This window comes from Chiloscyllium punctatum, chromosome 5 (assembly GCF_047496795.1).
Source record: "Chiloscyllium punctatum isolate Juve2018m chromosome 5, sChiPun1.3, whole genome shotgun sequence".
NCBI lineage: Eukaryota > Metazoa > Chordata > Chondrichthyes > Orectolobiformes > Hemiscylliidae > Chiloscyllium > Chiloscyllium punctatum.
Genome location: NC_092743.1, coordinates 51838274 through 51862923, shown reverse-complemented (window position 1 = coordinate 51862923; position 24650 = coordinate 51838274). Strand labels below are relative to the sequence as shown.

At 37.7% G+C, this 24650-nt stretch overlaps 1 protein-coding gene across 4 annotated transcripts in view; it reads left to right on the top strand.

The window, feature by feature from the left end:
- LOC140477078 (NEDD4-like E3 ubiquitin-protein ligase WWP1) overlaps positions 1-24650 on the top strand; it is a 151972-nt gene that overhangs the window by 123978 nt on the left and 3344 nt on the right. For all 4 annotated transcript variants that reach the window (XM_072570304.1, XM_072570306.1, XM_072570305.1 and 1 more), the window contains 6 exons: positions 1337-1470; positions 6912-7052; positions 7847-7967; positions 9683-9787; positions 18937-19033; positions 21506-21578. In XM_072570304.1, coding sequence (XP_072426405.1) covers positions 1337-1470; positions 6912-7052; positions 7847-7967; positions 9683-9787; positions 18937-19033; positions 21506-21578 — 671 coding nt within the window. The remainder of the gene's footprint in view (positions 1-1336; positions 1471-6911; positions 7053-7846; positions 7968-9682; positions 9788-18936; positions 19034-21505; positions 21579-24650) is intronic.

Here is a 24650-nt window from a genome sequence, read left to right as displayed (position 1 = left end):
TGAGGGCTGATTATCTGTCAACTTCTGGCATTCGTCAGGAGCAGAACTGTCACTAATCTGTCATGTAAGATTGTTGAAGTTTGACCAGATTTATATATGCACTCGTTTTGTATGTATAACATAGACTTTGCAGACATTAAAATCCTGTCAGTTTCTTTCAGTTACTTATAACAAGTATTTTGTTGCAATATTCTATTTTATGTTGAAGTTTATCTATTTGTGAAAATCAATCAGATTTGTTTTTCAATGACAGTATTGACAGGATCATTCTAGAAAAATTGTGCAGCAGAGAAAGTGCAAATATTTTATTTTTAAATGAAGCAAACCTCTGGACAGATTCCAGGGAGGGATATTTTAACCTATTTGTAATGCTTGCAGTAATCTAGAAGAATTTATCAAAAGCTTGTGAATCAATGTTGTCCTTAGAAAATTGAACAAGGAAACAACAAAACTGTAATCAATATTTTTGAGGTGTAAAATATGGAACACATTTGTGTTTGATAGTCAGTAGACCTGCAAACTACATTATCATTTGTTAAATTCGTTCTTCACACAGCAACCAAACTCGCAGCCTGGCACACAGCAACAAGAGAAAATCAATGGCAGGAGGTGGCACTGGGAATCCTGGGGGTCAGGTTTCAGCAATCTGGGTGACGGAGATTGAACATTGTAGATTGAGTGGGACAGCTCAAACATCATCTAAAGTGGAAGAGTTGATGTTGTAGAAAAATGGCGCAGTGATTGGGTTGGGAAAGGGGAAGACTGTAATCTGCAAAGGCAAATTTTAGAAGTTCCTTGACTGATCAGCTGAGACACACCTTGCATCCTTTAGCCCACAGGGCATCATAGTCATACACAAGAGATTCAGACCTTTCTGCCCACCACATCTGTGGAAAAGGTGGTTACTGACTCCCTTCCATTATCTGGTTTCCTGAATATGGGAACCTTGCAGAAAAGTGAGTTTTAAATCAAGCTCTAAAATGCAGTGTTTGAGTCTGATTTAGTTTTGTTAATAAATTCCCCATCCTCCAACAGTAGATGTTCCAGAGTCCTTTGATGCAAATGTGGTATTGGGTGGGTATGCTCTGGGCTTGGGTCAAGTTTCTCCTTTCTCTGTTATTGGGATTAATATTTAAGTTGTATACCTCTGTCTGATGACTTTCTGGCACACATCATCTCAGAAGTCACTGAGAATCTAAATTAAAAAGTTTAGTTGTTACTAACTTATCTGATTAGACTGGTGTGGTTACTTGCTGTTCTGCATTTTATTGGTTACTGTATGACATTTCATTACTTTTATCAAGCAACTCAATGTACAATTGTGTTTTTTCCGTAGGCTCTTTTCCATGGAAAATTTATTGACACCGGATTCTCATTACCATTCTATAAGCGTATGCTGAACAAGAAGCTCACAATTAAGGATTTAGAATCTATTGACCCTGAATTTTACAATTCCCTTATTTGGATTAGGTATGTAGTAATAGAATACTATGTTAAGTAGAATAATATTTTAATTCGACCTTAATAGATAAATGTAAATCATGCACCTCTGCTGAATTTGATAAATTTGTCTTGGGTAGAATGTAGCAACTTGAAAACTATTACCCATGGATTTTTTAATCTTTGAATTGATCAAAGTGATAAATTAAATCTCTGGTAAAATTCAGATTCAATGACATTCTCCAGGTTGCTGTCAGTGTCAAATTATATTACTGGTTATTGCACCATGAAAATCTCCTTTTCTATTCCTCCATTTGCAGCTAGTATCAAACCTTCTAACTATAGTTTCCTTTGGGAACAAAGAGAACTTTGGGAATTAACCATTTGGTGGAATCATGGATGTGAATCATAAGGCCATAAAATGTAGGAGTAGAAATAGGCCATTCAGCCCATCAAGTCTCTTCTGCCATTCAGTGAGATCATGGATGATCCGATGATACTCGACATAAACAAATTAGCAATGCACAAATATACTTTGCCATTAGATTAGACGCTGCAACTTCTTCCTAAAATTAAGAAATGACTGAACAACCTACTCAATTTGAAACAAAATCAAGGCCTAGAGTTCCCAGAGGAGCAAGTGAGGTGAGGACTCCAGAGCTGGTATAACTAGAGAAAATGTCATGAGAGCAGAGCAGTCGGAGACTCTGAAACTGTGCAAGAGGAGAATTGCACAAGGAGTAGCTTTCTTTATTTGGCTCTTATTTTAGTATGGGGGAGGAAGCTGCTTGGTGAAAGGTCCAACTTTTGGAACTTGAACAGAGTTTTGAGCTTGAGCAGACCAACCCTTTCTGTAGTTGTGTTCTTCTGGGGTACATGGTGTGCCATGACTTCACATGTAATGCAGGATACATGCTCTGATTGGTTGAGCTGACCTGCCATCCTGTAACTTTAGAAGCTATTTATTGCAATCAGAATAACAGAAGTTTATCAGTACTCAGCAATCAATTTTGTTCTCTTGTGTAGGAGGTGGACACTGGCACCAATTCTGTGGAAGGTGGCACCTGTATAAGATGAATGGTTTACTCTTGAACAGGGCAGACTAAATATCGTTGCAGGAGATTTGTTAGTGCTATTGGGAGGACATAAACGAGATTGGTAGGGAAATGAGAACATAGAAAATAGAACAAAACAGCACATGATCGAGCCTTTTGACTCATGGTGATGTGCTGAACATGATGCCAAATTAAGCTAATGCCTTCTGCTTGCCCTTGGTTCATATCCTTTCTTTCATTGCATGGAACCTGAGGGAAATACAGAACAAGGAACTGGAAGCAGAAATTAAATGAAAATCTCTAGTTTGTCTTTCAAAGCTTTTTTTAAAAAAAAGTACAGCACTGAAATTTGGCTCTGTTAAAAGATGTATATGCAAATAGACATAGAGTAAGTAGAATAAAGATGAGCTGAGGGCATGAATGGACATATGGAAGCATAGTGTAATGGCAAGGAAGGCCGATAGCATCCCTGGATTATAGAGTTGTCAGGCAGGAAAGGAAAGGGGATAAAAAGAGTGATAAGTAGAGCATTTTAAATTAATGAATCCATCACAGCTGTAAGAAATGGTAACGTAAAGGTAGGAAGGGTAAATGAAGCATCAAGTGAGGCCATATGGATTGAGCTCAGAAATAAAAAGATGGCTGCCACACTGCCAAGAGTGTACTATAGACCCTTAAATAGTGGGAAAGAGAGAAACATTGGTGTAGGCAATTTTTTGGAAACAAAAACAACATAGCAATAATAGTTGGGCCTTTAACTACCCACTTATCATCTGGCATGCAAATAACATGAAAGGCGTAGAGGACACACAATACTTGAACTACATTCAGGAGAGTTTTTTTTAGCTAGTATACACCAAGTGTGACGAAGAAGACGTAATTCCAGATTTTAAATTTAGGAAATGAAGCTGGTCTGGTGGATGAAATAGCAGTGGGTGACCATTTTGGAGATAGTGATCATATTACAGTTAGATATAGCATCATTATGGAAAGGGCAACAAGTACAAGTTCTAAATTGGAACGTAATGCTTTAGGAGGCTGAAAGGAGCACAGAAAGTGTAGTAAATGAAGTAAAACAAAAAATTAAGCTAAAGCTGAGTGATTTGGCAGAAGTGGAGAGGTTGCAACTACTTGAAAGAAAACCAGTGGCATAGCAATGGAGAGGCATTTAGAAGCCAGATTCCAGAAATATCCCCTCAAAAAAAAGGTGGGACTGCTAAATTTAGTGATCTGATTATTCTGAAGCATTTGAGGTAAAATAGAGCAGAAAAAAGCCCATTTCAACACAGTCTCAGAGAATGTAACATTTAAGAAACAGGAGCAGAGGAAGTACAGGAATGAAGTAAAAAAGGAAATTAGGAAAGCAAAGAGAAGTTACAAAAATTATTGGCTGGTCAAATTAAGGAAAGTACAAAGATGTTTTATCAGTATCTTAAGAGCAAGAAGATGACTAAGGAATGGGTTATACTTGATAATTTTTGGGTTAATAACGATGTGCCCAGGATTCTAAATAAGTAGTTTGTAACTGTCTTCATTAAAGAGAGGAATGGTGCAGACAGTTGATTTGAAGAAGAGGACTGTGAAATTTTAAATAAAATGAACAAAGCGGGGAAAAATACTTGAATGCCCTGATTCTTATGAATGTGGATAAATCATCAGAACTGGATGAATTGTATTTTAGGCTGTTAAGGAAGTTAGGAATGAAATAGCTGATGCTTTGAGGATAAAGCACATAAGATGCAGTATTTCCACCCTTCAGGTACTATGTGTTGGGAATTCACTGCCCAGTTTGGTGATGGTGGAAACTTCAACTCCTTTTAGAGTGAACTAGAATCTGCAAGGTATCAGATCAGCTCCTGGGAAATGAGATTCGTGTGTGCAGCTAATTCAGCTGGCATGCACACAATGGACTGTGACTTCCCTGTGGTTTTATGTTTCCTCTAGTTTGTACTGTACTAGCACAGTCTGGTGAAATCAACTGAACATGGAGAATCTCGAGTCTCCCCAGTCTTTAAAACTGGTTGAGAAATTTTTTGCACCCACGAAGGAAACCATGTGGCCCATTATACTTGTTCTTTCAATATTTCAACTTGTCTTGTTAACATCTGACTACATTTAGAATTTTCTGAATTCCTTTGTTTCTGCTACTTTATCTCATATCTAATTCAAAGTGTGTAATTTTTCCAAAAATGTTTTACCTAAGAAATGGTTTAATAAAAACAATTTACTCTTGCAAATTCATGCTGTTAAATTATATTGATTTTTGTTTAATTTAGAGTAGTTTTCTGGGTTTGTCATGTTATGCTATTTAATTATCTTATATTGATAGAATAGTACTGTCGGACTTTATGGTCTTGAAAAACCAAAGTATCCGTACATCTTTGCCTTGTGAAATAGTTATCAACTTAAGCCTATTCTGTCTCCCTATCCCATTGTTCCCTTAAGTATTTCTATTTGATAGATTCTACTTTGTTTTTAGGAGCGTTTATGGATTTACTTGCACCACATCAAATGAAAAAATCAAATTATCTTCTGTATTTATAAAAAAAAAAAGAGGCTTTGCAATTTGTCTGTTAGTTCCTCCTGCGATCATTTTAAATTATACTATAATCATTTCATTAACCAATAAAAATAGCTGTTCTTGATTTCAATTTATCATCAATTTTTGGGTACTTCTGCGATGAAATTTCCTCTTGGCATCTTGTAGTGACGTAACTTAGTTTTGTGAAGTGCATCATGATTAAGGCTCCACATTTCAGCATTTTCTTAGTGAATCACTTCTGCATCACATCATCTATATGTATCTATTTAATCTGCCCATTCTTCTAAGCTGCCTGTGTTTCTGAGTTTACTTTGTCTTCACTAATAACTATGACAAACATTTTATCAATGTTTTTGTATACTTTGTCTACACTCTGACGGAGAAGAGAAATGGTCCAATTCTTCACACAAGCAGCATGAGCAGAACGAAGCAGCTGTATATCCAGTGATGTTTACCGGAGGTCTGAACAGTTTTTATGGTTGGGTCTAATTGGTAGTCTGCCAGTCCTATAAGCATACTGATGAGCAGCTTGCCATTATTGTCCTTTTAGCCTATTCTGCATGTGATTGATTTAGCTAACTGAATCGGATCATAAAAACAATTTCTGTATGTTTGCTTTGGTGTGAGATAAAGCAGTTTACAATGTTTGTATCACCAAATTGTCTGTCTAGAGGTTTTGAAGTGGTAAATGTATAAAAGGCATAAAAGTGCAGTTTAGATTCCAGACATTGCAATAACTGGATTACACATTTCTAAATGTTGATGATGGGGTAGTTTAAGTTAACTTGCTTTTAAAATTAAGATGCTCAACTTGCACTTTTTGGTCAGAGCACCTGAACCCAAGCACTTATCCATGACATACTTGAATCCGTAATACTGGAAGTTCTCAAAATCGCGCCAGAAGCCTTGCTTAGAATTATTCCGTAGTCAGTCAAATTTAAAGCATTTTCTCTTTGTAAGGTTTACTTGCTGCAACAAGGGGGATTGAAATTTAAAATACCAGTTGAGAATTATGTGCTAGCTATGGCTCTGTCCATTCTCCCCTTGGAACCACATGGTCCCATATAAAAACCAAGCTGACACTCCAGGACTGTACTGAACGAGCAGGGCACTGTTGGAATTGCTGTCTTTTGAATGAGACATTATACCAAGGCCTGATCTGCCGTTCATGTGGAGGTAAAAAGATGGTATTATTTTGAAAAAGAGAAGGGGAGTTATTCTTGGTATCCCAGAAAATATCTATCCCGCCGCAATCAACATCACAAATTTAAAAACTATTATCTGATTGCTACCACATCGTAAATAATTTTTTTTTTGGAAAAGCTGTTGTCAGTTACAAACGTTACTCTGACAAACCTGAGGCAGGATTAGAACTGTTTCCAGTAATCAACAGATGTCTTATAACAGATTTAAGAGTGCACTGTCCATTCACATTACATTTTGGTCAGGAAAACAGAAGAATTTTTTTTATGTAGACTAGTTTCAAGCAAGGAGTATCAAAAATGAAGGTTTTGAATTGGGGCATATGTTGAGCATCCTTGATTAGAAATATGTTGTATCTTCACCTTCGTACTTTCACAATTTTCCACCCCCCTCTTCAAATTCATCAAAGCAATGTTGGGTATCTTAACTACTTAGGTTCCAAGCCTGTTTAATCACTTGTTTGGGGCCATTTGCAGCTGCTCAACAACTGAAATCCACTAACTCAATATAGATTTAAGGATTTTATCTCCAACTTCCTGATCTGTATAGTTGAGCACATTTAGCCATTGAACAACTACAAGAAGGTCAAAAGCAGAATCATATGTTGTTTAATTTAATCATTGACATGTTTACAGTAGTTTTGCATTATGCTATTAAATCCTGTCTTGCAGGGACAACAATATTGAAGAATGTGGTCTAGAAATGTATTTTGCTGTTGACATGGAAATTTTAGGAAAAGTTACCTCGCATGAACTGAAACAAGGAGGGTCAAACATCTTAGTGACAGAGGAAAATAAAGAAGAATACATTGGGTAAGCTAATTTTTTTTAATCAAAGATATTTGTCACGACATGTTTAAAAAATCTCATCTGCTCACAATTCCTTTCAATTTTCATCGTCCTAAATGCCGACGACTTATTTTTACAATGGATTTACCCATATAAGCCTATACTTCCATTGACAGCATTCTTTGCAGCACTTCAGTTTTGCATCTCATGAGTGCTTCGTCTCTACTACACAGAAATTCCTGTTTCCTGACCACTTTTACCTTTCTGCTTTTCCTGTTTAACCATAATAATATGATTGGGCCAAAATTAGGTGTTTGCCTTGCCAGTGATATGAGAATTCCATAAATAATTCAAAAAAAGTTGCAGGAAAGTTAATTAGTTCATGAATGTTTAGACATAGAAGTGTGATTTTAAAGACACAACATACACAATTATTAAATCCTAGATTGCTTAGAATTAATCAGTGATGTATTTTCTTTTTTTGATTGAATTTACCATGTAAATCTGTGGAACAGTATTTAGTGGCACTGGGAGTAAACAAATTAAAAGTTGGATCTGACAGTGTATCTGACTGCTTGCAGCCCCGTCTCTCCCTTTAATTGTTTTTTAAAAACATTCTCTCACTTTGTTTTTTGCTGGCTGTTCTTGGTACATTTAATATCTTTTGAATTCAAATACTTATTTGATTTGGCATATTACGAGCAAATATTTATTGTTGGTGTATACAGCAAATAGTTTCATGTTGTACAAAAGGGTAACTAATTAAACAGGTAGTATTTTTGTGTAGTTACTTTAAACCATGACCTCTGCTTTTTCAGTCTCATGGCAGAATGGCGATTTTCACGTGGGGTGGAAGATCAAACCAGAGCTTTTTTAGACGGCTTCAATGAGGTAGTACCTCTACAGTGGCTGCAGTACTTTGATGAAAAAGAGCTTGAGGTGAGACTTGCTATTAAATGTCTTCAAATAATAAAGCTCTAGTCCTATTTTAGAACTTTACTTTCATGCCTATGTGATCTATGTGTTCCATTATTTTATCGTGTGTAATTCTTTGGTTTGCCAGACCTGATTTTAACTTGTACTTTAATTATCATATTTAGATTTAAATATTTTAAATTGAATGCAGTTAGATTCAGAGTTCTGATAGAGGCAGTTAAGTTCTTATATCTGTGCTGATTTGGCTGAGCTATCCAATTAATCCTATACCTCTACCTGTTTTCTATTTCACTGCATTTATTTGTGGCCTGTTTCTGCTCCTAAGACAGTTCCTAACTTGGCAAAGTTTTTTGTCACATTGCCTCTAGTTCTTTTGTCAGTCACTTTAAATCTGTGCCCTCTGATTAGTTACTGGAAACACTATCTTTATACCATATTCTATGAAACTTTTCAGTATTTTGAACATCATAAATAAATCCCCTTTATCTGTCCCTAATCTTGAGGGAAACATCTCCACTTCTCCAGGCTGTTCTCATAACTGAATTCCCTAATTCCAGTACCTCAGTCTTTCAAAAAGTAAGATTCCAGAATGAACACAACAATTCAGCTGAAGCCTAACAAATGTTTTAAAAGATTTAGCAAAACCTACTAAATTATGTTTTCACTATCTCTCTTTTTTAAAAAACGCATTGCTTTTTTACATAGTTCTCAATTTGTAATAGCACTTTCAAAGAACTGCATTCTTGAATCCCCTTTTATAATTGTACAATTTAGTTTATAACGCTACTTCTCAATCTTGCCATCAAAATATTTCTCTTCAATCTTTGTTTAATTTCATCCATCTTGATTCTGCCTGTTTCACTAATCAATATCATCTTGTAATCTGTTACCATCATCCTAATTGTTTACCACACTTCTTCAGTTTTGTCAGCTGCACATTTTGAAATTATACAGTTTACCCAATTTGTTAATAAGGAACAAAAGAGCAATTGTCTGATTGCCAAATACTCAGGAACATTACCATATACTTCTGAAGTTTGAAAAGTGTTTGTTTAATTTTTAAAGGAGTGGACAGAGTTGATATAAAACTTGCTTTCCCCTCGTTTCTGTGGTCTAGAAACAATAAACATAGTCTCAGAATAAAAGGCAAGCCATTTAAGATTAAGATGAAGAACTTACACTCAGAGGTGGTGAATCTTTGAAATTCTGTGCCCCAAGAGCTGTGGAAGCTTAGTCAATAAGGATGTTAAAAACAGAAATGAATTTTCAATTAATGATCATTAGGCGTAGTAGCATAAGTAGGCCATTCAGCCCTTCAAGTCTACTCCAATACACAATGAGATCATGGCTAATATGGTAATCTTAAACTCCACTTTCCTGTTTTTTTTCCCATTAGGATTTCCTAAATGATTAAAATTCTGTCTGTATCAACTTTGAATATATTAACTAATCAATCCTCTAATCCTACTCATATACTCCCCTGAACACGTGGTTATCAGTTGCCTTCTGGAATTCCTGTGAAGAATCACCTTTGACTGATTTCCCCCTGACTATCATAACCAATTTGCCAAAACGTTTCCAGTCTTAATTGTGCTGCTGTTTGGCTGTACTTGCAGCATGATAATGTTTAATCTGGTTTCACAAAGATTACATGATACTCATGATTACTTGTTGTGCTGCATATTTGTGGAGTAAAACCTTATTGTCTATTTCTGCAGGTTATGCTTTGTGGCATGCAGGAAGTAGATCTTACTGATTGGCAGAGGAATACAGTCTACCGCCATTATACCAGAAATAGCAAACAAATCATTTGGTTCTGGCAGGTATGGATCACAGGATTATTAAAAATGATAAACATCAATTTTGAACTAGTTAACTGCAATAATTCTAAATAAAATTAATTTTGCAGGCATTGTTTGTGAGTCTGGTCTGCTATATTACCTTGGTCATGGTAAAGCTCATATAAAGGTTATTTCCTATACTGTAGTTGGTAGAGTTGGTATAATTTTAAGGATTATGTAAGGAGTTTTAAAAATACTGTCACACTAACAGTGCCCCTGTTCTGAAAATCTAATCATATGTACAGTGATTAGGACTATAGAGTTAGGGTAAACTAGGTTGACCTGCAACAATAAATGAAAAATGTTCCACATGCAACACCATACAGTAATTAGCTGATTCAGTCCCCGTATTCTATTGATTTGTTGATGATAACTGTAATGCCTAAGGGAAAAGATTTACTGGTGTCCCGTATTAACAAGAAAGCAAATTTCCTCAAAGTTTTCTAGTTTGTGCCTTGAACATTTAAAGATAATATAATTGTGCAGCTTATTATATGATCAATGAGATCTTCTGCTTTTAGTGCTTCCATCTATTTGTCAACTTCCTGTGGAAATAGAGGTAATGTTTAGAGGATAGTGACCCTTCAGAACTGATACCCCCGAGAAAAAGGTGGTGTTTATGCTGATAATGGAACCTAAGGAGAAAAAGGAGTGAGTAGATAGATGGCGAAAGAGAGAGAAAAGAAGGTACGCAGACAAAGGGATTATTGATAGTAAGCCAGGAAAGTAGAGAAACTAGGTATGTAATAATACGTGCTATGATTAGTTGAAAGTGCATTGGCTGTATTGAAAGCTACCTGTGCCATGGCAGGATCTGGAATGTGAAGGTGGGGAATAGACATGGAAGAAGGTGTTATTGCTCTCAAATGGCTAAGCTTGATATTAAACTCTGGAGGTTCTAAGGTCCCCAAGCAGAAGACGAGGTCTTGATCCTCCAGTTTGTGTTGAGCCTTGCTGGAGACTACTGCAGTCTTTAGACAGAAATGCTGGCATAGGAACACCTTGTGTTGAAGTTGTAGGCAACTGAAAGCTCTGAATCATTTTTATGGACAGGATATAGGTGTTCTGGAAAGTGGTCACCCAGTCTGCATTTTGCACCCCCCAGTGTAAAGGAGATCAAATTATTAACAGCAAATACAGTGGACTAGATTGAGTAAAGTGCAGGTAAATCTCTGCTTCACCTGGAAGAGGAGGTGGTAAACGGATGTGTTTCACCTTCTGTGATTGCATGGGAAGGTGGCAGGAGAGTGTTGGAGGTATTGAGAATGGAGGATGAGGGGACCATGCCATCCGAGGGAGCAGTCCCTGCAGGATGTTGACAGGGGAGGGGAGGGAAATGTGTGTGTGATGGTGGTTTCTCACTGGAAGAGATGGAAATGGCAGCTTACGATCCTTTGAATGTGGATGCTAGAGGAAATTGAAGAGCAGGGGAACTCTATTGTTGTTATGGAAGTAGATAAAAGGGTTGAGAGCAGAAGTGCGGAGAATTGGTTGGACATGGCTAAGGGCCTGTCTGCCACAGTAGTGGGGAGTAATTTGTTGAGGATAAAGGTGAATGTTTCTCATGCCTGCTCTGCAGAAGGTGACATCATCAGAATGTTGATACCGAGATTTGTTATGATTTATTATTGCATATACTGAGGTACAGTGAAAAGTATTGTACCTTATCAGTGTAATAAGAATGCAGTATGTAGTGTTACAGCTACAGAGAAGGTGCAGAAAAAGATCCAGCTTAATGTGATGTCTGTTTTTAAAAGTCTGATAAGAAGGGAAGAAGCTGTTCTTGAATCTGATGTATTTTCAAACTTTTGTATCTGATGAAAGAGGGTAGAAGAGAGAATGAGGGTGGGATGAGTCTTTGATTATGTTGGCTGAATTTGAGGCAGTGGGAAGTATGGACTGAGTCTATGGATGGAAAACTAGTTTGCGTGATGGACTGAGCTGCATCCACACCCCTCTAATTTCTTGCAGTCTTGTGTAGAGCAGTTGCCATTCCAACTGTTGTGAACATTCCAAATTTCCTTAGAGTTCTGAGGAAGTAGAAGCATCAGTGTGCTTTCTTGACTGTGGCGTCAATATGGATGGGCCAGGACAGATTGTTGGTGATACTTACTGCAAGGAACTCAAAGCTCTCTACCATCTCCATCTCAGTACCATTGATACAGACTGGGCGTGTCCTCTACTTTGCTTTCTGAAGTTGATGACCAGCTCCTTCGTTTTGCTGTCATTGAGGGAGAGATTGTTTTTACACCGTACCACTAAGCTGTCTGTCTCATTGTTGTTGAAGATCTGACTGCCTACAGTGATGTCATTAGCAAAATTGTAATTGGAGTTAGAACTGAGTTTGGCCATGCAATTGTGTGTGTGAGAGGAGTATAGTAAGGGGGTGAGTATGCATCCTTGTGGGACACTGGTATTAAGGATAATCATGGAGGTGTTATGGATGCTAGTCATGGAAGATCTGAATTTAGATTTAATAAACTAAGGGTCACACAACTTTTTTTTTAACCTTTTCATCCCTCCACACAGACAAGACCACATTTCCATTACTCATGTCTTGGGTTTAGAAATTTCCCCATTTTAGAAGATTCCTCATTTAGCTTGCTTCTTAAATAGCCTTCAATCCTAGTTACTTAAGAGCTATGCTTCATTCCATGCAGCAGAGAATTTCAGTAACTCAGTAATTTAACTCCCTGCCACAGTCTTCGAAGTTGAAGCAAGACAGAGCAGATTAAATCAAATAACTAATTTAATAGACTAGCAGTTGTAGAACAAGATGATATGTTACAGTGTTATGGTACTCAACCAGAATATCGTAACCAGTATTTTGCACAAGAAATAAGAGCAGGCCATTTGGATTTTTGAATTTGCCATTTTTCTCTTTCAAATTGTTGACTTCCACCTTCTAAAACCACAAGAAATAGGAACCAGGAATAGGCCATTCAGCCCCTTGAGCTTGCTTTGCCATTCAGTAGGATTGTGGCTGATCTGACATTCTGTATGTCCACTTTTTTGCTATTTCCCCATAATCCTTGATTCTCTTGGATCAAGAATTTAATTATCTCAACCTTAAAAAATACACAAGAACTCTGCCACCATAGTCCTCTGTGGCAAACAGTTCTAAAGACTCGACTCTTTCAGAAGAATTCCTTGTCTCAGTTTTAAATTGACACCCCTTATTCTGAGAGCAGGCTTCCTACTCCTAGACTCTCCCATATGGGGAAACATTCTCTGAGCATTTATCCTGTCAAAGCTCTTAAGAAACTGAAACATTTCAATAAGACCATCTCTTATTCTTCCAGGTTCCAATGAGTAGAGTCCATACCTGTTTGCTCATAAGACAATCCCTCCATACCAAGGATCATCATGGTGAATATCCTGTGAAATGACTCCAATGAAATGATGTCTTTTCTTAAAAAAAAATCCTTTTTCAGAACTAAGGGTCACTAGACTTGATGTATTAACTCTGTTTTCTCTCCACAGATGCTGCTAGACCTACTGAGTTTTTCCAGAAATGTCTGTTTTTGCTTCAGGAAACCTGAGCTTCTGCAGTTATTTATTTCAATATTTTCATTGATTTGCTAAACATATATCTGAATTCATTGAACAGATTTTACAAAGGTTTTGCTCGAAGCCAGGATGTCCTGTCTTGACTTCCTCTTTAACCCATATTTCAAACTGCTTTGTTGATTTGATGGCCTGGTTTTCAAACATCTTTATCCATCTACCTTTGAGTGATCCTGGTTCTTTTACAGATTTCATGACTGGGGGCCATTCCAGATGTACATTTCTAGTTTGCTGTAAAAAAAATCTTGCTGTCCTGGGTTTTCCTTCTCTTTCTGATGAAGGGCTTTTGCTCAAAACGTCGATTCTCCTGTTCCTCTGATACTGCCTGACCTGCAGAGCTTTTCCAGCACCACATTCTTGACACTAATCTGCAGTCTTCGCTATCGCCATTCCTTCTCAAGGTCTTGGCTTCCCACAGTTTAGCTCCTTGTGTTTTTTGTGAATTTAATAATGTGCCCCAAAAGTCCATTACACTCAAAATTTCAAAACACTAATTCATGTGGTACACTACTGACAGCTTCTGACCTGAAAACGACCACAATTGTGTTCTGTTTCTTGGTTATGAGGAGCTCTTTAACCAATATCACAATTCATTTCCTTTTTTCTGGCATTCATACTAAAGCTATTAATCAATGAGCAGGGTAAAATGAAAGTGAGAGAAAACTAATGAGAAATACAGGTGCATGGTGAGAGTTTCTACAAATATTTAAAGTAAGAAAGAATTAAGAGTGAGCATTGGCCTTGGAGAAAGTCTCACTGGGCATTTAATAATAGAAAATAAGGAAATTACAATATTTCCATTCGAGTCATTTGCTCCTATCTGCACTATAGGGACACAAGTAGTAGGAAATGGAAGGGGGTGAGCAATTCTGGAAAATCACCAAAGAAGTCATATTGAGTAAATTGTTGGAGCTGTAGATTGATAAATGTCTGGGTCCTGAAGAACTACATCCTCTAATCTCATGCATGGCAGATACAGTATCTTATGGATAAATGTGGTGTTATCTACTTTGGTAGCAAAAATAGGCAGGCAAATTATTATCTGAATGGGATAAACTGGGAAAGGGCAAGATTCAACAAGACCTGTGTGACTTTGTACACCAGTTGTTGAGAATAAACATGCAGATATAGCAGGTATTGAAGATGGCAAATTGGATGTTGGTCTTCAAAGCAGGGATGTCTTACTGCACAGGACATTCATAAAACCTGGAATTTTGTTTGCCATTTTGGTCTCGTTATCTGAGGAAGAATGTTCTGACTATTGAAGGAGTGCAAAGATGGTTTTGCAGACCGATTCCTGGGATGGTGGGGCTGACATACAGGCAGAGACTGAATCAGCTAGGACTATGTTCGCTCGAGTTTCAAACAATTGCAGGAGAATCTCTTTAAAAACTGTAAAATTCTAATGGGGTTAGACGGTAGATGCAGGAAAGTCCAGAATATGGTGAGCCTATGCAATTCTCTGCCACAGGAAACTGTTGAGGCCAAAACACTGAAGACCTTCAAGAAATGTGTAAATACGTGCTTGTGTCTAGAAAGATCAAAGGCTTTAGGAGAATGCGGGAAAAGAGTACGGAGTTGGATGACCAGCCATGATCATATTGAATGCTAGAGCAGGCTCGAAGGGCCAAATAGCCTCGTCCTGCTCATATTTTCTTTGTTTCTATGTTTTGAAAAGTTATCAAATTCTTTGAAAAATGCAACAATAGTGAAAGTTCATGGGGAAAAAAAGGTGACAGTATGCAATTAATACAATTCTCTTTCCTAATAATTTCCTGCACCTTTTGAGATTCATACACTAGGTCACCCCGATCCTCCTGCATTTCAGAACTGTGAAATCTTTCACCATTTTAAATACTTTTTTCCCTTGCTTAAAATGGACCACTTCACATTGTTCAACAGCATTCTCTGCTGTAACATCTTTGTCCACTCACTCAAACTATCAATTTGTTTTTTCAACTCCATGTGCCCTCTTCACAACTTAATTTCCTACCTACCTTTGTCAGCAAATTTGGCCACTATAACTTGCATCGATATATCTACATCTAAATCATTTTTTTTTGACTAGCTGAAGATCCAGCATTGCTCTCACTGGCATGCCATTTATTACATCTTGCCAACCAAAAAAACAATTACACCTATTATTTGCTTCCTGTTAGCCAGGCAATTGTCTATCCCTGTAAATGTATTACCAAAATATTGAAAGTCTTCTGAATCTTGCAGTGGGTTTTTTCAAGCTCAACTTGCCTTTCATAAATGTATGCTGTTTCTGTCTGATTCTGACTCTGCAAAGAGAGATTTGAAGTTTTAGTTACTAAATGAAAAAACGACCAAACAGGTTTTTTAAAAAAAACTTTTACTGTAACAATGACTAAAGCACTATTATCTAAACACTTTTATTTTCAAGGCAACTACCATTAGATTACAGAGAGGAAGATTCCCCTCTATAATTACACATCACCCTTCCCACATAATTACAGTCCCTTCAGCAAGCAGTCTACAGTTGCTCCCAGTTTCTAGTGCGTCCTCATATCTAGTTCACCAATTACTAACTTCAAGTGATGGTCTGCTGTCACTTGCCTCAGGTTTGAGCAATTGTTTTTTTTTAAATTCACCACTATCAGTAAAGCCTGTTCCAATGATACCTCTTCCCTTAGCTATGTCAGGATGAGCCTTCCAGAACCCTCAAAGCTGCAGGATGCATCTATTTGACTAGAGACTAGTTTGTTCTCATATCTACTCGTGGTGACTTGCAAAGCTGGGCTGCCTTTTCTGTCTGCTGATAATGAAGATATACTAAATGTTGTGATATTGATTTGTAACCTTATCTCAAGCATCACTTTCTTTGCTGTTTTCCCCATAGCAGTGTGATGCATGTTTTAACTAATAGCTTTTAGCCAGATACGTATGCTTAATGGAAAACTTTGGATTCAATTATGTGTCAGCTGTCAGACTCTCTCCCAATACTGTTTACTTCTCGTATTTCTTTATTGCTGCCCTATGAACTACCTCTTCAACCTGATCAGCTTGCCTTTATCTCAACTCTTACATTTAGAAGTGCAACAGTTTTCTGGGCTCTTTGGAAAACCTATTGTAAACTCAGACACTGCGGCGGTTGTCTTTAAGTGTAAATTTGCACCTCGTTCTCAGTAAACCAACCTAAGCCTTTCTTTGACTGCTAACAATTGAACTGCATTATAGAAGCCTGTAGAACAGACCACATGATCCTTCATGTTAAAGATTAAGTCCTAAAACATAATGGTGAGAATCTTCTGAGATTCAGAGCAATGAAATCTGAACCTAACTTGCTGTTGGGTGACTCTATGATGTGCATTACCCCCCCATTCTTACACCTGACCTGACTGGATTACCTGTGATGTAACTGTCCACTGCCATCCCACCACTCAACCCACCTTCTCACTCTTCCTCACTGCAGCCAGAATTAGAATTCCAACTGAAATAATGCAGACCATCCAGCAGGTAGTGGAAATACATATAACATCGATGCCAACAAGAAAACATGGGTGCTTTTAAATCTTTTACATTTTTAAAATACTTTAAAATTTTTTAAATTAAATTTTTAATTTGAAGTAAAATTTTAAATGAAAATTTTTAAAAGTTTTAAATTTTTAAAATCTCTCGATTATAGTGTTATTTTGGTTGGCCTGTTATGTGGTGGTATATCAAATGCCTTTTGGCAAACCATACATTATCATTAAATTCTTTTTTTTCTTTCTTTGCATAAATCTGCTTTTTGGTCTTCATCCTGTTTTTTTCATACCTGTTTTTTCTTATGTACATATACCTATAAAAAACTTTGGATTCAATTCTGTTGACTGCCCGACTCTCTTCCTCCTGTATTTGCTTGTCCCATTTCTTTTATTGCTTCCCTAACAGCTTACTCTATTCAGCCTGGTTCTCACTTGTGTTGTCAACTTGCTATGTGTCATGACAATCTCCAACAAGACAGAATCTAGCTATTGCTACTTGACAATCAATGGCATTACCATCAATGAATTCCCCTGTGGGTTACTATTGATTAGAAGCTGAAGTGGACTCATCATATAAATGCTGGTACTACAACAGGAGATCGGAGGCTAGGAATTTTGGAGCAAGTAACTCACCCACTGAAACCCCAAAGCCTGTCCACAAATCACACGTGAGGAGTGTGATGTAATATTCCCCAGATACATGGTTGGCTGCAGCTCTAACAGCACTCAGGAAGCTTGTTACCATTTAGGACTTTAGCACTTTGGCACAACAGCTACAAACATTCACTCCCTCCATAACCAATGCTAATTAGCAGCCGTGAGAACCACCCACAAGATGCACTGCAGAAATTCACCAAAGCTTCTTAAACAGCACCTTCCAAACTCTCAACCACGACCATTTAGAAGGGCAAGGCAGCCGAAATAAGGGAACAATACCACATGCAATTGCCCCTTTGAACCACTCACTATTCCAACCTGGAAATATCAAAATTGAAGGAACAAAATCCAGGAACTCACTCCCTACACCAAATGGACTGTAGTGTTTAAGAAGGCAGTTCACCACCTCCTTAAGGACATCTGAGGATATGCAATAAATGGGACACTCATTTGTGAATAAAGTGCTTTTTAAAAAAGCAGTCTGTTTCTGTTTCATCTTTATTTCCCTTTCATTATCTAGAAAGCTCTGCATTTCACTTTTTCTACTTTGTGGAACTGAAAGTCTACCAAATAGATAATGACTTACCATCTCCCCATTAAAAGCTACCTATTGCTTTATTACATTTTTGCATGCCAGTCTTTGATTCCACATTACCTAAGATTGGTGTGTTCTTACATCACTGAAATTTGTTCTATCTCAACTAATTATTTTAATTTTTACATTGCTCCTTGTGTTTTTCCAGTGAACCTAAATCTTACAATGCTGTGATCACACCTCCTTAATGTCCCTCTACTGACACTTGATCCACTTAAACCCACCTCACTGTCCAGAACTAGACAGAACATTGCTTCCTCCCCAAGAAAGAAAGAAACATACAGATCTAGAAAATTCTCCTGAACTTACTTGAAATACCTTTTCCCTCAATTATTGCTAAGATCATTCAAGTCCTGATTTAAAAACTAATTTGGTGCCTCTGTAATTTTCTCCCAAATTTATTCTTCTATAGCATTTCCAAAAGTTGTTTGTTATAGAACATATCCAGTAATGGTATCTCAATTGACTTTACTAGCTCTAACCAAATGGATTATTTTCTTGACCTCTTTAGGACAGGCTCTGTCGATAGCACTGTAATTTACTCTTCAGTTTAAGTTGTTAGTGCCACAGAAACAGGATCATTTATCTCCCCATACCTGTCATGGCTTTCTACTGCAGCTCACCAACCTTATTTACCAACCTCCATGATTTATTAGTCACATTCATGTCTTCCCCATGCAGATTTGCAATTGCATTCTGGATTTTATTGGGTTAACCCTTCCATTATAAATAGAGATTCTTTTCAATATTCTAATATCAAAGAAGAATTCAAAGTTTTGAAACATATTATCTTTCAAGTGACTTCAAGTTTTATTTTACAGTTTGTGAAAGAGATGGATAATGAGGTGCGTTTACGATTGATGCAGTTTGTCACAGGTACCTGTCGTTTACCACTTGGAGGATTTGCTGAGCTTCTGGGTAAGCATGACTGATCAATGGAATTGTAATTTCTGAGAATGAGCTGCTGTTATATTACTTCAACATCTAGTTTCCAGAACTCAGAATTTGGTGTGTACTCGTTATGAGCACAATTTTATTCAAGTCAAAATAATTTAATACAGTATTTTTTAAAACCTGCAAAATTTTAACGAATGTCATTCTAAAACTGGAAACCATAAGAGAGATGCATATAAGACACTTGATTCCTTCCCACACTTGCTGATGATTGAGAGTAAGCTAACTGAACAGTAGTTGGCCAGGTTTGATCTGTTCTTATCTCTGTGGAGAGGAGAAGCCTGCACCACTTTCCACATTTCCAGGAAAATGATAGCTTTGTAACTGCATTGGGATAGCTTGCCTAAGGGGTTAATACCGGAGCATAAATCTTCAGTGATATTGCTGGGATATTGTCAAACTCATGGCCTTTGTAGTAAAGGAGCTATGAGCAGGAGTAGGCCTTTGAGCCTGCTCCACCATTCATTACAATCCTGGCTGATCCTCTCTGTGCCATGCTTCTGCTTTCTACCTATACCTCTTGATGCCTTTAAAATCGTATCTAATTCCTTCTAAATATATTCTGTAACTTGCCATAGTCCCCTCGTAGCACATTTCACTGGTTCAGTGCCCTTCAAGTGAAGAAATGTTTCCTCATCTCAGTCCTAAATAGCCTGCCCTGTATTCCGAGACTGTATCCCTTGGTTCTAGACTCCCCAACTGGGCAAGATATCCTCCCTGAATGTAGTCTGACCAGCTCTGTTAGAAGTTTGTACTTTTCAATCTGATTCCCTCTCATCTTTCTAAACTCGAGGGAATACAGGACCAATCGAACTAATTTTCCCTAAGAACATTTCTTCCATATCTGATATCAGCCTAATGCAACTGCAGTCCTTCTATGGTATAACTTCAATAAGACATCCCTACTTATGCACTTAAATCCTCTTGTGAGGAAGGCCAATATACCATTTGTTTTCCAATTAATTGCTGTAACTACTGTCTGCTTTCATTGACTAGGGTGCAAGGACACACAGATCCCTTTGCACCTTCACATTTCCCAATATATCACTGTTGAATTAATATTCTTCCTTTCTGTTTTTCACACCTCCGTGTATAACTTCACATTTAAACAATGTTGTACTACATCTGCTGTGTGACTATCTACTCACTCTGCTTGTCTAAATCACTGTGTCCTTGCATCCTCACAACACTCAATCCCATCCAGTTTTGTGACATATTCGGCATCTGGGTGTTTTGTATCTTCATCAATACAGATTCCTCATCATGATTTTCCAAATTAATATCCTTCCTCAATATTGCATTGATTTGTCCTTTACTAACAATGCTACCTCACATACTTTTCCTTTTTTGACTTTTCTTCCTAAATATCCCTGAAAGTTCAGTTCCTATCCTGGTAACCCTGTAGCCAATATCTCTGTAATTATAGATATCCAATGTCTTCAGTTGTTTCTTGATTCCTTGAGAATATTTATTTTTAATTTCTGTTTGTTATTTTCTCAAGTTTTGGGATACTTCCGTCATCTCTGCCTATTTAGGTTGCCTGTGTGCTAAGTTTTTAAAATATCTTTCCTGCTCTATAACCAGCCATTAACAGTTTGAAAGTGTACAAAGCTGACTTTTCTTCAATTTTCCTTCCCTCCATTGAATGAATCTGATATTTGGATCCAGATGATTTTGTATGATCAAGATAAATTGCACTGTCCCTCTTCAGCTCCATTCTGGCCAATTGGGAAGACCATGATGTAGGATAAGAAAGGAGGGAAATATTGAGATTAGATAGGCTAAGCAACTGTAAAAGTGAAGATGAGGGGGTTGGTGTAGAAACAGGAGGAGGATCAGAACAAAATTCCTGGAAATACTCAGGTCTAGCAGCATCTGTGGTGAGAATAACAAAATGAAGATTTGCGGTCAAAACCTTTTCATCAGTTGGGTTTGGCTAAACATCACTGGAATTCTATCAACCTGAAACATTAATCATGTTCCTGACTACAAAATGCTGTCAGACCTGCTAAGTATTTCCAGCATTTTCTGATTTAATAATACAACTGGGCAGGGAAAATCAGAATTGAACAAGGGAATCATAGGTAGACCAGTAGAGTGAATGTTCAAGACTTCTGACAAGGAGTTAAATATGTAAATGTAATGCAGTTGATTCTTAATAGACTTGTTTAGTCATTTGGAAAGCCACTCAATTGTCCCACCAGCACCTCTTCAAAAGCAACTAGGCAAGGGGAATTAATAATATACTTGCCAGCAACACCCACATCTTAACAATAAATAGTAGAATTGTCATTTAAAGAAACTGAACTGTTCGTCATGTTGGAAGTATTGCACTGTACTTAAAACACAGAATGCACTCTGAAAATACTTTTAACCTTGCATGGCAACATAGATTCTTGACAAAGCAATGACAGATTTTTTTAATATTTCAAACAGGGAGTAACGGCCCTCAAAAGTTTTGCATCGAAAAGGTTGGTAAAGAAACCTGGCTACCCAGAAGTCATACTTGGTGAGTAATGATCAGAACCTTAATACTCCGTTCTACTTATGACAGGAATATCCATGATTTTAAATCATATACTGTGTTTTGATCTCTGCATAAATGTTAAATAATAGGCAACCCAATCCAGTGAGGAAATGCTCAACATTCTGGAGCAGCCATAATATTTTCTCAGTTTGTGTTCCAGATTGGGAGCCCAATCTATTACCATATAAACAAGGAGTAGGAGTAGGCCACTCTGTCCTTTGAGCTTGCTCCGCCACTCCGTATGATTATGGCTGATCTGAGTTTAATCTCAAACACTACATTACTGCCAACTCCCAACAATCTTTCATCCCCTTGGTAATCAAGAGTGAAAGAGTTGAGAGGTTATGCTTCAGTTATACAGGGCATTGGTGAGACAGTGTTTGGAGTACTGTGTATAGTACTGGTCACCAGTGTTATAAAAGGATACTAATTTATTGGAAGCCTTAAATTTTTAAGATTTCTGCATCCACTGCCTTTTGAGGAATGGAATTCTCCCACAAGAAGAAACATCCTTTTAACATCTACCCAGACAAGTCCCCTCAGGATCTTCTATGTTACTTCCGATTCTTGTAAACTCCATCGGATACAGGCCTAGCCTAGCCTGTCTCGCTTTTCCTCATAAGGGAATCCACTCATTTCAGTTATTAGTGTATGCATACTTCCAATGCATTAATATTCTTCTGTAACTACAGAGACCAGAACTATAGACAACACTCCAGATGTAGTATGCCCAGTGCCTGGTATAACTGAAGTATAACCTCCCTACTCTTGCATTTAATTCTCCTTGCAACAGAAAGTAACATTTGATTAGCTTTCCTCATTACTTTGCTGTACCTGCATAGTAATCTTTTGCAATTCATGCACCAGAACACCCACATCTCTCAATATCTCAGCACTGCAGCCTCTCTCAATTTAGAAATTGCTTTTGAAAATTATTTCTGCCAAAATGGACAATATTACATGTTCTACATTCTACTGTATTTGCAAGATCTCTGCTCACAAAGAATCCCTTGCAGTGTGGAAGCAGGCCATTCAGCCCTTCAAATCTACACTGACCCTCCAAAATGACTTATCCAAACATTGTAATTATGCATTTCCCCATGGCTAACCCACCTAACTTACAAATCCCTGGGTACTATGGACAATTGAGCATGGCCAATCCATCTAACCTGTACATCTTCCGACTCTGGGAGGAAACCAGAACACCCAGAGGAAACCCACGCAGACACAGGGACAGTGTGTAAACTCCAAACAGTCGCCTGAGGCTGGAATCGAACCCAGGTCCCTTGCACTGTAAGGCAGCAGAGCTAGCCACCGTGCCATCCATTCTTTTGTAGACTCCTTATGTCCTCTTCACAAATCATTTTCCTACATATCGTTGTCATCAGGAACCATATCTTTGATCCCTTTATCCAGCATTTGTATAAGTTGTCAAGGGTTGAGAGCGCAGCACCATCCTCTGTGGCACATCACTCGTGACATTCTGTCTGCACCAATATGTTGCCTCATACATTGAGCTTTTATTTTCCATAATATCCTTTGATATGTCACCTTATCAAATGCTGTCTGGAAATCTAAATACAGTGTACCCACTGGTTCCCCTTTATTTCCAGCACAGATTGCTTCTTCAAAGAACTTTTAATTATTTTATCCTCAATGAGGTCATCAATGCAATACCACATTTCTATTTATTATTTTCTTCTTGCCACTGCACCAGCAACCTCACAAACATACGAAGTTGTTGTGGTTCCTTGGTGACATCACTTGTGTAGGATCAGCCAGGCAGTGACAAAAAGCTCTACATTTCCAAAATATCTACTGAACCTTCTTCAGCCTCTCCAATTATAATGAATGATTTAAAATTTCTTCCAACTGTATAGTAGGTAAACTGAGGTTGTTATTTACCACTTCTGAAGAAGGGTTAATGAACATGAAACAATCATTTCTCTCCACGGATGCTGCCAGATCTACTGAGCTTTTCCAGCAGTTTCTATTTTTGTGTTGATACACGCAACATAGGAGCTGAATGGCTTACTCCAGAAGCCCACTCCACCATTCCACATCATCTCCCACAATACTTCTTTATCTCTAATAATTAAATCATTGATAGAATTCTAAGAATCTGTCTTGAATTTATTTAATGAGTGGGCTTCCAACATCCTCTGACGTAGAGAATTCCAAAGAGTTGCCATCCCCTGAGTAAGAAAGAAGTTCTTCCTCATGTCCTGTTCTGAGATTGTTTCCACCAGTCCTAGACTCCACAGCGAGGGGAAAACATTTCTTTCTGTATCCACACATTCCTTTGAGAATTTTGGAATTTCTGAGATTACCCCTCATTCTTCTAAACTTCAGAGAACATAGGCCCAGTCACCTCAATCTCTCCTCATAGCAACAGATTCCTAGGAGGGTGTTTTTTACTATGATAATTGTATCCTTCCTAAGGCAAGAGACCAGAACTGCATGCACTACTTCCCATGTGGTCTTCACTCCTTTATTCAGATCCTTTTATGATAAATGCTGAAATATTATTTGCCTTTCAGATTGCTTGTTGCACCTAGGCACTAGCTTTCAGTGTAATAATAAACTCACCTACATGCCTTGACCTGAACACTTTCTAATCTCTCTCCATTTAAGAAATGTGCATTTCCCTTAAATTAGATAATGTCACTGTTATCTATATATTCCATGTGCTGTGCTCTTGCTCTCTCACTCGCTGAATCTCCTTGAGGCTTCTTTGCATTCTCCTCATAATGCAAGATTCGTCTGTGCCATCTGAAATCTTGAGAATATTAGACCCTAGTCCAAATCATTGATGTGGATTGTGAATAGTTAGGGCCCAACCACTAATCCTTCTGGGCCATCCCTGCTTATAGCCTGCTAGCCTCTGGGTGACCCATTTATTCCTACCGTCTGTTTTATGTTTCTTAATGAATCCTCATCTGTGTTTGTAGATTACTCCCAATCTCAGGGCTTTTGTATTGTTTACCAACCTCCTGTATGGGACTTTATCAAAAGCCTCTGAAAATCCAATGCATCACATCCACATTTGTTATC